Below are 17,645 nucleotides of genomic sequence, written 5' to 3' on the forward strand. Positions count from 1 at the left end.
GCTGTGATGACAGTGGAGAAGACATGTAAAAGTGCCTCAGATTTGCTCTGCCAGGAAAAAAAAAAAAACCCTCCTCAGCACTGAGCCGTTTTCAAGCTGTATAAAGTGACGTATACTGTACCTCCATGCCTGTTCTGTTCTACACTGCCTCATGATTAATCTATGAGCAACGCAAATGGAAAAAGCACAAGTCTTTGATAAACGCAGAGCTCAGTTAATCGGTCCACACCTTTTCAACTCATGCCGACATATTGAACGTGTGTGCTACAGCATCACACTTCTTTCGTCTCTCCATCATATCTTTATAGGTCCTATTCCACATCTTCAGTGCTTTTAAACCTACTCAACTACAACAGATATAATGTTTCACAACTGATATAAAAAAAAAACAAATAACAAAAAAATGTTACTGTACAGATAAAGTGATTCAGAATATGTATTATGTATCTTGAAAGTGCTGAAACAATTTCTATTTTAAAAAAAAAAGGTTAATAAGACGTATGAGCAGAGGCTGTGGACTCACTCGCTCTGCTGCTAAAATGTTTCTGCACATGTTGGCTGTGAGTTCAGTGCGTGAGTCCGTGTGTGCACAACCACGTTAGAAAACACTTCCAAGCTCTGTGAGTAACAGGCCTCCTACTGTGTGCTCCTGCCCACTGGCTGCAGAGAAAGAAATGAGGAAAGGTGCAACAGAGGAGAGGAGAGAAAGTGAATAAGATGGCAGGAGAAACCGCATCATCAATCACGACCGCCCGCTCCACGGCCCACGGCGGCCCCCCCACAGCGCTCGGAGAACCTAACCTCCCACGTGCCATCCATCATTCAAACAAGCGCGACCGCTTTCGCAGCTCAGCTGTGACTATCCCGCATACAAAGTTCGGGAATCACCAGTCAAGACTGTCCTTACTTTACAAAGAGACTCTGTCCCTCCAGATGAACCTTCCTCTGACCCTTTCCTGCTCTAGGTGACCGCTGCTTCACATCCGAGACGTTCTTGGATGTGGCACCAAATGATAAACCCATCGTGACTCTTGACTATCTCCCACCAGCCCGGCCATATGCTGCGGTCGAACAGATGGGTCGATACATATTCCCTCACCCAGAGAGAGCTGTGGGGTGGTGAAGGCCAGGAGAGGACAAAAGTGGGGGGAGGGGGTACGGATCTGTTGTGACAGACTAAAGGATTAAAAAGTGCTCGCGCAGTGTCAGATTAGACACGCAGTGGTCTTTGTACAGTCTGACACCACCACACCCACTCGTGACAGGAGGCAACGAGCTGTGCGGCCCCGTCACAACGCGCCGGTTGAGCAAAAATAGAAGAGAGGTGACATTTGATGTGTTGTAACGGTTCGCAATCTGGATGATAAATTCAGTGATCCCAGTTATTTGTCTCTCAGTCTATCTTGTGACCGCAAATTAGCAACTGTACCAACATCCTGCGTAGTATGCGACATTTGTTGCACTTGCATTTTCTCTTTTCCGATGCTTTGTGGCAGGTGGGAAAGATCACAACGCGTCTCAGCACGACTTTCTCCGTATGAGGTTTTCAGTTTCACAAATAGCTGTCAGTGTAGTGTGGTGTGTTGGTGTAAACTGTGTGTTGTGCTGTTTCTGAATATCAGTGTGGCCACATAGGGCCAGTGCAGAGCTTTTCAACAGTACAACTGATAAAAATAAACAACAAACGTGGCATTGTTAACTGTCTGATTACAGGAACAAAACCACAGTGACACACAGTAAAAAACAAACAAACACACAAATCAAATCCTCCACTGTGGTGAATGTAGTGTGAAAAACAAATGAACAGGTTGACCATAGACCTTTGGAGCATTTGGTGAGTTGGTCCTGGCGTAGTCACTCGGTCCATGTGTGACCGGGGCTGTGTGTACTTCAGTGTGAGTAAGTGAGTAGCTTCATGAGTTTGTGTGTGTGTGTGTGTGTGTATGTTTACAGTACAGCGCAGCTCTCTACATTGCAGTACAGTAGAGTGAGTGCAGTGCCAGAGGGTGCAGGCATTTGTTCGCGCGTGTGTGTGACGTTGTTGCGCCTGAGCCTTGAGCCCCTAGCTTTCCCAGTCATGGTTGGCCAGACCGTCGTCATCCGAGTCAGAGTCCGGCGAGGCCTCCTTGATGCGGCGCAGCGCCTCGTGAATGCTCCTGGTCAGCGGGTCGGTGGAGGGCGGGAGCTCTCCCTGGTCTCTCCTCTCCGTACGGGGCACCCGCCGAAGTTTGACCCCCTTGCGAATCTGAGCCAGGATGCTGTTGGGATCGTCGTCGCCCTTGCTGGAAGGCAGGGAGCGCTGGTCGACCTTCTTCAGGTGGAAGCTGCCTCTCTTCAGGGAGGCCAGCACTTCGTCCATGGGCGAGCTAACTGTATGCGGGGAGAGGAGAGGAGAGGGAGACAGACTGTGATTGGACACTGTAACTAGATAATCTAACAAAGCCCTGAGACGCTTCAGTGGTGCTACATGGTCCTGTTAGGGAGGAATTTGTGGTGATGCCGATGAAGAAGAAGAAGTACCAGAGTCCTGTATGTCTTATGCTAAAGGAGTTTATTTAGGCTCGGCCAAGGAGAACAGAAGTTTCTAGAAGATTCTAATACTAGAAATGGAACGAGACAGCAAAGGGGAGATGTATTAACATCCAATTGGCTATAGTGCATAAACATGAAGATAAGGATTCACACCAGCAAGGAAATGAGAGAGAAACAATAGTCCCCCCCTCCCACAAAGTGTCATCCAGTGACGGAGGGCGTTATCATCTAACTCTACAGCTGAGTCTGTAACCAGCCAGAGAATGAGATTGAGGACGCCAAAGAGGGACCATGGCCTTGGCATGTTCCTCAGAGAGAAAATATGGCAGAAAATGATCCCAGCAGTAATCTAACAGAAAGTCACTATGACACAGAGGGATTGACCATTAACTACACAAACTATCTATAGGGAGGTGAAATTATTACCTCTTCTGCTGTGGGTGTCGAACGCCGGCGTCTTCTTCAGCTTTTTGCGGGCGCTCAGCAGTTGGCTGCTGTCAAAGAAGCGAGGGATGAACGGGCCGAGCGGGGAGAGGGAGAGCTCCTCCGCCGCCGCGCCCTTCCCTTCACCTCTCTGCCCGTGCCGGCCCGGGCTGCCGGAGGGCGACGGCTCCTCCCTCGGTGGCGGCGGAGGCGGAGGCGGGGGTGGAGGAGGAGGTGAGATAGGGGACGCAAGGAGCGAGGACAGGGAGCAGGGGGAGCAGGAGGAGTCGGCGGGACTGGGCACGGGCAGCGGGGGGAGGGACGCGGTGAGAGCCCTGACGGGCTGGGTGGTGAGCGTGGAGCTGGGGCTGGGGTCCGTCTGGACGCTGGTGCTGAGACACAGCGGCTGGCGGTCCTGCGTCTGGACGCCCTCCTCTCTCTCACTCACACTGCTCATCTCCATGCTCCTTCCTCGCTCTCTCCTTCGGACGTGGGAGCGCAGCCGAGTGGACTTGAGGATAACCTGACCTGGGTACCGCTGGAGACACACACACACACACACACACACACAGACACACAGACATGAACAGGAGTTGATCACCGAGGAACGATTCTGTGATGCTCGCAGATCAGAAGAGGAGATTTACCTGTTTGAAGGTGCGTAGTCTGTCCAGAGTTTTCTGCCTCTCCTGGCTTACTCTGCTGTTCTTCCTCTCTTCATCTTCCTCTTCTTCATTTTTCAGCTGGAAAATTTAGCAGTTTAGAGAAGGAGATAGTTTCTAATAGTAAATACACTATAATACCCATAAAGTTGGAATAAAATATTGTTTTTACCTCTTCTCATAAAATGATGACAATGTGATTTATTCTTGATAGATAAAGTTTATATCCTCTCAAAACTTTTTTCATCAATCTCTTCCAGACATATATATCACTGTGAAAAGTAAAACCACGATTAACCCTTATAATAGCAATAAAAAGAGGAATGTGTTTGAAAACAAAATTATTCCAACTTTATGGGCAACAGTGTAATTATTAAGTGGTATTATATGGTATGGTATTATAATAACAATAAAGAAACCCTACCTGCAACATGTTGACGTTGTGACGTTTCTGCTGTTTCTGAGTGTGGTTGGAGACACAGATCTCCTGCAGGATGTCAGGTGGGAAACACAATGATCCACAACAATCAACACAACACTGCCCACAATAAACCAGCAGCTGCACCACGGTTAGTGTCTTATATCATATTTCAGTTAATAACAATTTGTTCAGAGTGGCCTCTACCATCTTCAGTGTGCATCTCTCCACCACATCCCTCAGGGAAACGTGACTGAAGTCTCCTGATCATCAAATCTGGAACATGCGCTTCAAAGTCTGGTAGCTCTGAGTTTCTACTTCTAATCTTAACATTATTTTTGTTGTGTTTTTGTATGTTTTTGTCGTATTTTGTCAACTCAAACTCAGAGCTACCAGACTTTGTTGCCACCAGTTGAAGCACGTGGTCTGGAATTAATTATTATTTTATGGTTGTGAGCAACACTGACTCTTTTGTTAGTGGTTCTGTAAGATAACAGGTGGGATGGGGTGCTGCAGATTTTTATATTTAACATCTTCCTAGCTGATATTATATGAGACCTGTATGTCTGTTTTTGTCATCTCACATTTTATTGCAATATTTTCAGTTATTATGACACTGCACAACATCTTTTCTGAGCACTATAAACAACAGCAAACAGGAGTTGCGGTTTCCCATCAAGAACATTTAAATCAACGTTGCATATTTTTAGCTGCTGCTCGATGAAATTGTTTGCCGCAGTTACAAGGATATAAAGCTCAATCAAGTAAAGTGCACATATTGAATAATATGCACTGACATTATGTAGAAGCCAAGACACACTTGAGGAACGCTAAAGTGTGAGGTGAGTGTGAGTGTGGGTGAAGGATACACACCCTCTTGTTCCTCAGATAGGAGCGCTTGGCAGTAATGCGCCCCCTCCTCGCCTCCAGCTGTCGAGCGCTGACCTGAAGTCTGCGCAGCTCTTCCCTCTCTGCTGTATCATCCTCTGTAATATCATCTGCGCTCTCAAAGGTGTCATAGTACACCACTTCATCCTGCCGCTCTGAAAGCACATGTACAGACAACACACTTTTCTTATGCCTGACAAACACCGTCGTTAATCACTGAGCGATAAATTCAGACTATGCGAGGTGGTACCTGTCATCTGTCTGCGGATGCTGTCCAGTTGGGCAGTGAGGAGCAGCTCTTCACACTGGAGGATGTCTGCCTGGATGTCATACAGCTGGAGCTGGAGCTCATAGTACTGTGTCTCCATGTGGTCCAACAGGGCCATGGCGTCCTCGCTGCTGCACAGACTCTGCATCTGAGGAGAGACAGCAGGACACAGGACGACCGTCTCTGAGAGGGTCTGTATGTGTGAACATTGTTGTGTGTTTTGTATGCTTGTGTCGAGTGTCACTGCCGCACCTCATCCCGAAGTGTGTGTTTTCTCTGCTCCAGACAGATCTCCCTGGCTCTCTGGAGCTGTAGGGTTTCCTTGGCAACAGAGTAGCGCAGCCTCTCCATGCGCTCCACCGCTGCTGTCCACGAAGATTTACCAAACTTACGCTGGTCCACCTTCATGCGCTCATACACCCCTACATACACATACATACACACATACACAATGTTAAATGTGACATATTCTCACATGCGAGTGACTCACAAACACAATCTGCTTCCTCCTGTGGTGCAGTGAGTGGGCACACCACCCTTTAATTCTTTAATGTGATGACTCAAGTCTCACAGGAGCACAGGTCTATTACACTAATGTAGAGGGAGACATCTATTGGCCACATTTGCACATTACAGCTTCATTCCTCCCACTTGAAGCCACTCATTTAAGGGATTTTGGACCTAATACGTGTCAGATAACAATGGACCAATCAGTGGTGGGGAAGAACTGGGATAAGCAGGGGGCACATTGTGGAGTAATCTGCTGGCAAAGCTGATTGATCAATAGGTTGTCCTTGTTTCCTCCTGTCCCTGTCAAAGCAGGGCTGTCTACACCGCCTCATTAATACCAAATCACATTACCGCTGGCGTTGGAAACCACACAGGTCAATAGCAGACCAATGCTACCACTATGTGTGTGCGCTGTGTGTAATTATTCAAAGTCATTCCCTTGCTGCCTTATTGACTTGACATTGGCAATGACAGTGATGGCCTGTTGTACCTTTCTGGGCCCTGGCAGTGATCTCAAAGTATTTTACAGTAAACTCTTGGATGTTGAGGACCGCCTCCTGAGCTTTCTTTTGCCAGTCAGAGTCTTCCTTTTTTAGGGCTTCGATTCGCCTCGGGCCCAAGTAGTCGTTCTCCATAGAAATCTGTGGAGGGAGGATGAACAAGACCAATGACAGGGCTCAGTGAGGGGGCATGATAAAACAAAACATTTATCCTGTGGGGATCAAAGTCTAAATATATTGGTAATAGATTCTATAAAACATTAACCAAACCACAACATGTGTTTTAAGTTGCAACATTCAGATTGGAAATTGAAATAATGGGATTCAAATAGTTTTAAAAAATAAAATAAAATAAAATAAAATAAAATAAAATGATGCATGGCTACAGTCAGACAACGCAGTCTTACTAACAGCAGGTACATTCATTAAAGTCCACATTAAAAAGTTAACACTGCTTTCTCTTTTGAGATTCAGAGTGTGCAGAACCAAATGTGTGACACATTACTGCCACTCAGTGGCAACAGTGAAGGAGATTTAGAAAAAAGGGAGAGAAAACAGTAATAGAAATGTTTCCCTGTAACAATGAGGTGGTGGTAGACAAACATGACACAGCAATTTATCTCCGCCTGCACATGTCACAGAGAAAGACTGCAGGACTTCACTGAAGAGCAGTGTGAAGATCTGCAGCTCAGTGTCTCAGTGGAAACATGGAAACACTTTCACACACCTGTGCAAACAATCTGTTCACATTCTGCACAACCAGATCTTATGCAAATATTACTGTTGGTGTTACAGAGTGAACAACAAATCCATTTTTAACTAACTCACAAGTGGAATCACTGTCTAGTCTAGCCGAGTGCCTGTTGTAGATTAGAATAAGATGTATCCTTACTGATTATTTAGGGTTTATAAATGCTTACACAATCAATTTAAGTCAATCTAAGGACCACAATGGGAATATAACATCAGTGTGTCCCCATTACCATACAAACAGATCAATCTTGGGCAATCACTTAACTGTTCCATACAGAGAAGGCTGATTAAAGAATAACTTCACTTAAAGGGAATATTTTAGAAAATGAACCAAAAGCACCAAAAAGGAAAACAAAAGATCTAATGCAACACAAGAAGGAAAGACAGCAGCAGCGTTTACAGAGCTGTGTGACCCTAAGTAACCTCGCTGCACTTCAGCTCACACTGCTCTACCCAGCAGTGCACCAGTATCGCTTAACACTGCAACTTCCTGCTGTCAGTGACCCAAAGCTCATTCCTTTGATTTTCAGAGTTTCTTTACTTTCGTTACATATTGTTCATTTCAGAACTGTTGGATTTACACTCAGTGATTTGTATAACTCTGAGTGCATTAACTTTTTCTGGACTCACACATTACAGATACCATATTCCCTTAAGTTGTTCGGTTCATTTGGTTTGTAGATGTGACTCTGAGACACAAATCACACCTCTGCACAGTGATAAAACAACACCTAAAAAAACTACATTGTACAAATAACACATGGTGCTATGGGTGGGACAATACAAATATGTGAGAAAACTACTCAATTATAAATGTATTAGTATGTGTGGTGTTATAGTTCCAAACAAACTAAACTCAACAATAAGTACAACTTCAGAAACCTGCTCAAATTTCCACTACAGAATAACAATTCTGACACTGGTAGTAAAATTTAAAAACATTATAATAGTGCACACAACCTAGTGCGTGAAAATGAAATAAATCCATATTTCTCTACACAGTGTGCACTGACACTCCCTGCACACTCTCACCAGAGTCAATGTTCGTTTCCTGTCAGCAACCCACAAATCAACCAGTCATATGACTTTTTGTTTTGCTCTTGGACAAAATGATAAATTGTTGACAAACCTCAGATAATATGTGAGTAAAAGATAGACACATATTCTATATAAATATTACATGAAGAAGGTGACTCCATGTGATTAACTCTACCTTGTTATTCCTCTGCATATTGAGGAGGACAATCTAAAAATAGTTTATCTCATGTGAACACATACGGCATCTACAATGATCCTGTTTAATCATTTACCATTAAGTGGCTGAAGAGGTTTATTTGCTCACATCGGCTCCTGTCTCTAATATAAACTGTTGCAAGTGCTACTGAATTTGAAGCTGTGATAGTAAAGGAAATGGAAGAGCTTCAGAAGCCCGAGGCTTTAAATAGACCAAGAACAGGTTTGGCACACCCCTGCCTCTCACTCTACACACAAGAGGGAGGTTCCATGGTGTAATGGTTAGCACTCTGGACTCTGAATCCAGCGATCCGAGTTCAAATCTCGGTGGGACCTAGAGGTTTTGCAGCTGTCATTCCTGGCGAGGAAATTACAAACCAGAGGATGTGGTGTTAGCAGTAGACAGACTGAGACTCAGACCTTTAACAAAAAAACAGTAATCAGAGGTTTGTACTGGGTCAAAGCTAGTTATTTCCTGGTTTACATGAGAAAACAGGTCCCTGAACTGAACAGTGACATCTCACTATGCTACCTAGTTACTACTCAGCCCACAGGACAAGTTGAAAATAAAGGACATTGTGTAACATCCATTCATAAATGAGCTGAGAAATAGACACTAATATGTAACTGTTATCAAAGCCTTACAAATAAATCCCATTAAATCCAACCAGTAGCTATTTATATCACCACATCAGTTACTTTTGTCTTCTATGAGAATCATTATTACTATCATTGTTTTTTTCTTTATGAATCCCAAATAAATAAATACATCTAAACTAAATAGATATTATAGTTCCCTGTGCAATTTGATTGTCTAACTTTTTAAATTAAGCTGTGTCAGGAATTAGCTCAGAAATAAACAAACAAATAAACAAAACAAAAAACAAATAACAGTATATCTCATTACAAATTATGTAAAAATGTCTTGATGTGCTCTGCATTATTGGTCTTTATTTCCATAATTCATAGGCAGTCAATAAAAAACACCACCTTTGTGAAATTGCACTGGGATAAAATTAGAGTTTTTCTTGTAAAAAGATCTCTCTCAGCTCTGTAAACCAAATTACGCCCTGCTTACATTACTGTCTTTAGCTGACTCTGGAGGTTCTCACATCCCCAGAGGAAGCAGAGTTGAGAACATTTATTCAGCCACACCTAAACTGGCGAGCTCTTTAATTTCACTGTCCATCTTTCCGTCTCTGCTGCATGCCTGCCGATCCCAGGGCATCGGCATCAGGCTGTACCTGCAGTAAATCTATAGGACTACAGCAGCATGACTTATTCATGTCTCTGTGAGACCTCAGGAAATCGGAGATCCATGGGGCTCCATTCCAGTGCACAGCATGTCACTTAACCCCCCACCTGCCACATCCCAGAGGTGTTTCAGATACTGTGGAAAAGGATAAAACTAACAGGAAGGGGTTTACATCCAAGGCTGGAAAAAGCTACAATATATATGCTCTTTGTTGACGGATGTTAGGTGGTAATCTCATGCAGAAGTCCTTTTATTACTGATGTGCTGTGTGTGAGTCAGGGAGCTAAATATAAATGTGCCATCAGCTCTGCACTGCAAAGATTGAACAAAGCTTTTCCGCCATTTATCCATTCACCAGCCTCCGTCTGCTCTTTGCAGTTAGATACTGTACATCTCACTTCCTCCCACTGATTTACCAAGAATCAGCACCTTATCAGAAAACAGGAGAATTCATTTTAAATAATGGACCAGTTTAAAACAAATAAACAAAACAAAAGAGAAAACACATGCATACAACACAATAATGTATGCACAAAAACAACAGCACACAATGAGCAGAACCTATTTTAAGAGACATGAGAATTTCCTGTGTGGACCCATTGTGTTTTATGAGTGGTGCCACAGAAACACATATTCCCATGTATGCTAGAATGAATGGCACCTAAATGACAACTCTGCAAATGCAGAGACTGAGTTCCCAATGGGAACGCGCATCAGCGGTTTTGCATGAATTTACCTCGAGGACAACTCTGTCTCGTCATGTTCCGTTATTATCTCATAGCGTGGTGAATGTGCAGGTCACAACTTGTCCACGAGAGCGTTTTGGAGTTGTTGGATTGTGTATTTGAGGAGTTTGATGAGGGAAACTAAGAAATCCCATTAGCCTCCGTAGCGTAGCTCTGAGCAGCGTGCGGCTCTGCTCCGCCGTTCTAAAAATAGCTTGCACTGACAATTAAAGGTAACAAACCTACTGCTATGACTATAGGGATTATGGCAATGGGCCAATTTGCCAAATTGTTGAACTGTCCCTTTAACTGTTTATCTGTGTTTGTGCGTGTGATGTGTACTTGGCAGTGGAGCATCAAACACTTGAGTAGACTTGGGGAAAATGTCAATGAGCTTGTGGTAAATATTGGGTCACTGCAGGATTTTGGACCAAATTCCTCCCAAGACTTATGAATCTAGTGGTTATGAGATGAAATCCTCCAGAAATGGGTCTCCTGTTGAACAGACTTGTTTAATACTTGTTTGTGCATGTGCAGTGCAGATAAACAGCTGTCGTATCGTTACCTTGATCTGCTGCCTGCGTAGCATGGCTAGCTCCCTCATGTCTCTGAAAGGCTGCAGCAGATACTGGTACAGCTGTGTGGAGGCGTCCAGCAGACCTCCATAGGCCTGGTCCTCTTCCTCATAGAGCTCCAGCAGCTCCACCATGCTGTCCATGCTCCTGTGCTTGTCCAGCAGCTGCAAGGCATACGCACATTAAGAGTTACTTTTATTATAGTCAACGTGCACTTTTCAGATCAAAACAGACCCCCTCCCCTCCCTCCCCTCTTTTAAGATTTCTGTAAGACCCTGTTAAGCAGTTGTAGCCTCCAGATGTAATGCAGCATGTTTCCAACTGTCTGTATAAGAGTGTTACAGCTATGTCAGATAATCCCAGTAAATATAAGTCACAGAGCGTACTTCAATACATCCTCAAGTGTCACTCTCGACTACTTGGAAACTTGTACTGTACCTTGCTGCCAGACCACAGGGATGCTTTGTGTAACAGTAAATAATAGGAGTGTGTCTGAGTGCATTCAATGAGCAGAGTCAGTTCTGCTGCTGGGAATATGATCAATACACACACGTTTTTTTTTTCTTTTGCTTTTTTTTTGCCAGACTGAACAATCCTGTACGCTACCAGCAAGCACAGAAATAGCCATTAACTCAGCCCCTCAAATGGAGCAGAGGGATCGATGTGCATGTGTGTGTGTGTGTTTGTATGAAATCCTACGACACAGCAAACTGCCACTGTGTTTAAACGAATGGCGTAGTATTGTGACTGCAGACAGGAGAGGGAAGGCTGTGATAAAGAGCTGAATAAGATCAGTAGCTTCTCCTTCAGACACGCTCAAGTTTCAAGTGTTTGATGTTTTTTTTTTTCTTTTCTTGCTCAGGAAGGACAGTAAAGGCAACACTTCCTCTGGCTGGTTTTTCTGTCGTTTGTTATTGTGAGTGAGTGAATGTGTGTGTGCGTGTGTTTCAAATGGGAGTGGGTGTGGGACTGGAATGACATGTGTGGGTGATCTTTCTATTCTGCTCACGGCCTCTTTTCACTGCCAAAAGCAGAGCAGAGAGGAAACGCCTTGGCCAGAAAATCATGTAAACACATCACTGTAAATGGATGTAGTCTCTTGACTCTCTTACTTCTGCAAGGACAGTAAACACAGAGACAGAAACCCCCATTTAGTACTGCAACCCTGCTGTCCTTACACTGTCCTTACACTATTAGTTCGACAGAAACCACAATACTACATGTATCCAAAAAGATATTATTTGTTCCATAAACACAGGCAGTTCTTGATCTACCAGACACTATAACTGCTGGGAGAACTGCTGTGATGCTAATAATGGAAATCCCGTCCATTAATGCTCTCTCAGAGGACTTCTTCCACCGTCTGGCTCCACGAGTCAAGGATTCATTACTCTCGTGCCATTGATAGGTGAGAGACAATGTGAGACTCGCTGAGTATCAATACAGTGTCTGTTTATATTAAAGTAGTTAATCAAGCACTAGCTGCTGTGCTGGTGGTGTGTAAGATGAGCAGGCCTGCAGAGTGCACTGTGTCCGGATCATGTTCTTACTGTGTTGAGTCAAAGATATGCTGCAGAACTAATCATTTAAACGTGGTGGCAAGTGTTTGATTTTGTTACAAAGAGTGGTTTCACTACAGTGTCTTCGGCTTTTATCATAACTTTAGGACATCTTTCATAATGTTTGACTGAATTCATGCAGAACTCTGATTTACTACCTCAAATTTGTTGTATTAACCCCCCAAAAAAATCAGTGACACGTTTTTTTCACAATTCAAAATTATGACATGTTAGTACGTATCAGTGATGAGTTTTCTAAATTCCTAATTCTTGTTTTCAGAAATCCAGACGATCCAGACTGATGCTTTCAGACTCCCATGAAAGGATGTGTAAAAGTTTAATGTTCACCCATTTTATGCAGTTTTCAGAGGAAAATATATAACTTATTTAGCTGGACTTATCAAACAGCTCTCTCTTGACTTGTCCAAAATATTATCAGCCTGCCAAAAATCCTGCGACAGAGAGACAGAGTGATATACAGTGTAATACGCACAACAAAGAGACAAATGTGAAACATAACATCAGATATGTCAGCAGGTGGTTCAATAATAATATATATGATAATATAATGAAAACCTGAAATGTTGTCTGTTGCTCAATAACATAAGAAAAGCCCCACTAAAACAATGCCTATATTCTGAATAATGCCATTGCATCTAGATGTAGATGGTTCGTAAATGTCCCGGTGGTAACGTGTGAGCAGCATGATGACTCTGCAGATTACACTGACAGGTTAATTCTAAAAGGAAGGAAGCGCTTGAGCTGTGTTTGTGTGTGTGGGAGGCCGACTGTCTCAGCTGTCCATGCAGCAGACAGCTACTTACAGCTACAGCTGAATTTTAGGGATTCCTCCACTGTTAATAGTTGAACAGTGGGACTGCTCCCTGCTCTGATTGTCAGACGTTATCTTGCATAGGAGCGGAATAAAAATGCTAACACTTCCCCTGTTAGCTAGTGATCACTGGATGTGTTTATTTTTCTCCTTCATATGCTGTAGTGGTCAGATTGTTGTGTAGGCCTAACTTGCTTTGTATCAGAACATGTGGTGGCCTTTTTGTTCTGGCTTACATTATAACAGTTTGCATGCTGATCTGACCTTGAATGGCTTTCACCAAGCCAATGCAAAGAACATGAAGACCAGACAGCCATTCAGTTTTTCAGTAATAATTTGACATAGGCCTACATGGATTGGGTGGATGGATGGACCTTTAAATTTAAGATTGAGAATTTAGGAAAATTAGGTATCAGTTGTATTTTGCATCTGTTTACTACAATGTGTCGTACTTGTTTTGCAAATATGTCAATTGAATCTATAGTCTATAATCTTACCAGTGCATCACACTTCCTAACTCCCATTTTATCCTAACAACTTCAGTGGCTATGCTCTCGTGCGAAGTAAGGACAGCAGTAGGGTGATGCTTCTAGAGTTGTCCAGATGTGCAACTGTGCCATAGACAGTGACTGTATTTGGGTGCTCCTTGTTGTCCAGATGTGCAACTGTGTGTGTATGTAACGTTTAGAGAAGACCCATGGCACAGACTATGTCAACAGGAAGCCGACATCATCATGTAGCCTGGATGCTGCCTGCAGATGAGGGAAGACCAGAGAAACTCTCACCTCATGCAGATGTTTGGTGCAGCGGTTGAGCGCCTCCTCGTAGCCGGACTGCCTCAGCTCGCTCAGACTCTCGTAGTACTCGTCTGGGTCGTCGTTTTCCGTGAACAGGATCTGCGAGAGGATTTTCCACCCACACGTGTCGAGCGCGTGGCCCAGGTACACCTGCAGACTGTAGCACAGCTCGTCCATCTCGGCCTCGGACACCTCCGCCGGCCCGAACAGCACCGTCCACATCCCGGCCGGCTCCTCCGGAAACACCGGCAGGCACGGCTCCAGGTTCGAGTCCACCGAGCACAGCTGCTGGTGGACTGCCCGCAGGTCCTGGAAGGAGAAGAGTCCGGCCCAGCTGCAGTCCTCCCGGCCCAGACCGTCCAGCTCCTCCAGGTCCAGGTTGTCCTGGTCCTCTCTCGGTGTTTGCAGCGCCTCGGTCTCGGGACTAACGGGAGATGCTGCAGATTGGACCACACTCTGGACCTTGACAGGACTTGGTCTGGTTGTTGTCACGGACTTGGCTTTAGGACTGCTGCTGCTGCTGCTGCTGCTGCTGCTGCTGCCTCTCACCACCGCCGCCTCCCTGGCTCCTTTGGCGGGGCTTCTAGATACTTTATCCCTGACTGGACTTTCGGGCCATTTTGTTTTGTCCCCATCCTGACTACCGCTAGTCCCCTCCGCCAGAGGGTCTCTGCCGAAGCTTCTCCTCTGCACCGTCCTGTTGTGACACGTTATGGCAAATTTACCCTCCACCTCATTCCAGGCGACGATAAAGACGAATTTGTGCTTCTCCTTCTCCTCAAACGCATTGGGACGCACGGCCACCCACCCCAACTCCAAATTATCCTCCATTGTGAAGGACATCTCTGCAAAAAGTGATGACACGGAAACAACAACAAAAACAACAACAACAACAACAACAAACAACCCTCGCGCTCGCAGCTGTTTGACAGTCGGATGCAGCTGCGGTAGCTAGCCTACTAAAAGAAAAACAACGTGTAGTTTTATATTATCGCAGTTCGTTCAGCAGCAGACAGCGGCTCCTCTGCGGGGATGTTTTGGCTCGACAGCTCCTCTCCTCCTCCTCCTCCTCCTCCTCCTTCGCTCGGGCGGATGAATTTGGATCAGTGCGGTGTCATCTCCCATCTCTGGCCCACCTGCCTCCTCCTCCTCCACCTCGGATGTCTCTCTTTGCCTGTCCCAGCCCTTCTTCTGCCTGTGCTATTCCCTGCTCGTCATTAGCTCGTCTCCGACTCCGACACACAACGACATGCGACGGTGTGTTACTGTTTACCAGCTCCGACGCTCAGCTGTTGCCCCGTTGTGCTCGACGTCTCGGCTCCAGACCTCCTCCCTCCTCCTCCTCCTCATCACAAAGTAACGACGGGGTCCTAAAGCAGCGGCGCACATCGTTCACAGCCGAGTCCGACACGCCGAGCCCACGCACGGACGAGCCTGATAACGAGCCGTGTCCGGTGTCGGCGTCTCCGCGGAGGTTAACATCGTCTTCCAACTCGTCAACGTTACCATGTTTTCTTCTCCGTTTGCCTGACAAGACCTCATACGCAAAATAACGGTGCTGCTTTCACGGACTGTGAAAAAATATAGGAATTTCCGCCAAGAACTAATTGACGACATAAAGAAAATGAACCAAACTCAAGAACAACTTATCAAAACATGCATTTCTCATCCGTATGTCTGAAGATAACTCTCGTTTTAGTTTGTCATGTCATGTGTGACTATAATCGGCCATTTTCACATGTTTTATACCACCATAAGTCGTTTAATAGGTGACATGGCGCAGTAATATCGAAGGATGCGTTAATATAAGCTGCAGTCGAGTTGCAATCTATGGAGACAAGGCGGGGAGCTGATCGAAGTAGCTTTTTCCTGAAATCAGTGAAGGCAACATTAGAAACTCAATTTGAGCAGGGCACGTAAGGACGCGCTGACGTTTTGGCCCGAGCAGTGTGGGATGTAAGTTATTACAGAGAGCTGCAGCATCAGTAGCCAATAATGCGAAATTAATGCAGATTGTGAGTTAGTGAATGGATAGACAAACAGCCATTATTTGTGTTTCAACACTTACATTTGCAGTTCAGTTTTCTAATTTGCCAAATAAAGTCATTATTAATTAGATATAGCCTATTGGCAAAACAGTTGCTTCTAAAAGCCATTAAAATTGTCTTGAAGTAAAAATTAGAGGAATGCTTAGCTAAATGTTTCGTTTAAACTGAGAAGTATGCATCAAACCCTCTGGTGGAAGTGTGGGAGAGAGCTGCTGACTTGTCATTGTTTACACGCAATTGGCTGCACTGTGTGTCAGAGGACAGGAATGGAAAGTGTTCACCTTTAATGGTCACAGGCTTGAGACAGAAAAACGCCAGTCCTCTTAAAGGGTGCAGTGATGAGCCCTGATGATGACATATGGCAATTAATTCAAAGTTAATGTATCTGGTCCAGAATAATGGGGAGCAGATAAGATACACGCTAAGTTGAGATAATTAGGAGGAGCCAAGAGCCAACAAAAGTAACAAAAGAAAGACAAAAAAAAGCCCTATGCAGCCCTGCCCTGCTGATTTCACCTGATCTTTATCTTTGACGAATGTTTGAAAATTCACACATTATGATTAAGTGCTTGTGCCATCAGCTGTTGTAAAACAATTCACGGTCATTTCAGTGTTTAGCTACCACACCTCAAGTAAAACATCAACATTGTAAAACAGACTCATGAATCATAAGAGTTGCAGTATTAACACAACTATACAATTTCAATACACATACAACTCACATAATGATGGACCTAAAGGGACAACATCTAACTCAAAAACAATGTGGAACAGGACAAATTTGAGTCCATCTTAAACACAGCATCATGTTAACTAATAAGAAAAGTTTTCAGGTGTACCGCTCGGTAATAAGTTGGAAAATTAGGTACAGTAGGAGCGAACGTGGTTCCATGGTGTAATGGTTAGCACTCTGGACTTTGAATCCAGCGATCCGAGTTCAAATCTCGGTGGAACCTCAGGTTTTGAGTCACTCCTGCCCTCTGTACAGGTGAGGGTCAAAGGGAATGGGAGTAGCCTATAAGCGAAGCGACGTCCTGAAACTGTGAATTTACAGGTTCAAGTTACATGTCAGTAGGCTATAATACAGTGCAAGATAAGGAACAGATTCATACCAGAGGAAAACAAAAGGGGCAGTTGATAATGTGTCTATAGGCCTGAATCTCTCGTCAGAAGACTCCAAAATCATATTCATTGATCTATTTCTAAATTTCTCCATGTCATTCTGTCAGTGGCTGTTTATTGTTGTTTCCTGGAGTGAAGCAAAGTGTTCACAACTGCACGAAGTAACAAAGTAACAAAAAAAAGTAACGAAGCCCGTGAATCAAAACAGACTTCAATAAGAAACGAGTCAGACTTTTCAGTTCATGCCCGACAACTACCAGTGGGGGGCAGGCGTCTTTAACCGGTTCCATGGTGTAATGGTTAGCACTCTGGACTCTGAATCCAGCGATCCGAGTTCAAATCTCGGTGGGACCTGAAGTTTTGAGCTGGGTCTCATATACAGTCCACCTGGCTGCTGGAACAAAGGTAAATGAAAACAGATGGACAGATATGATACAAACGAGGAATATGGCGTGGAAAGAGGGCAGAAAATGAAGTGTGACCTCTTATACCTATTACCCTTCTCCTAATTTAACCTGACTTTTACCCTGACTCAGGTTAATAAA

General features: G+C 44.5%; 1 protein-coding gene and 3 non-coding genes across 4 annotated transcripts; 3 read left to right on the forward strand and 1 right to left on the reverse strand.

Moving 5' to 3' along the window:
• Window positions 1-296: 296 nt before the first annotated feature.
• On the reverse strand, window positions 297-15,497 carry LOC146981598 (junction-mediating and -regulatory protein-like). The gene is made up of 10 exons (XM_085786987.1): window positions 13,919-15,497; window positions 10,733-10,906; window positions 6,192-6,342; window positions 5,444-5,613; window positions 5,174-5,339; window positions 4,909-5,078; window positions 4,042-4,104; window positions 3,603-3,698; window positions 2,959-3,493; window positions 297-2,370 (listed from the first exon to the last, which is right to left on the reverse strand). Exons 1-10 carry the CDS (start codon window positions 14,771-14,773, stop codon window positions 2,063-2,065), a joined length of 2,688 nt encoding a protein of 895 aa, XP_085643113.1. The 5' UTR covers window positions 14,774-15,497; the 3' UTR covers window positions 297-2,062.
• trnaq-cug (transfer RNA glutamine (anticodon CUG)) lies at window positions 8,452-8,523 on the forward strand. Its single transcript has one exon. It is a non-coding gene; the product is annotated as a tRNA-Gln (tRNA).
• Window positions 15,498-16,862: 1,365 nt separating the features above from the next.
• trnaq-uug (transfer RNA glutamine (anticodon UUG)) lies at window positions 16,863-16,934 on the forward strand. The gene has a single exon. It is a non-coding gene; the product is annotated as a tRNA-Gln (tRNA).
• A 448-nt stretch (window positions 16,935-17,382) lies between these two features.
• Window positions 17,383-17,454, forward strand: trnaq-cug (transfer RNA glutamine (anticodon CUG)). Its single transcript has one exon. It is a non-coding gene; the product is annotated as a tRNA-Gln (tRNA).
• The last annotated feature ends 191 nt before the right edge of the window (window positions 17,455-17,645 follow it).

Source organism: Trachurus japonicus, chromosome 9 (genome assembly GCF_045865225.1).
Source record: "Trachurus japonicus isolate A0001 chromosome 9, Traja_1.0".
In the NCBI taxonomy this organism is placed as follows: domain Eukaryota; kingdom Metazoa; phylum Chordata; class Actinopteri; order Carangiformes; family Carangidae; genus Trachurus; species Trachurus japonicus.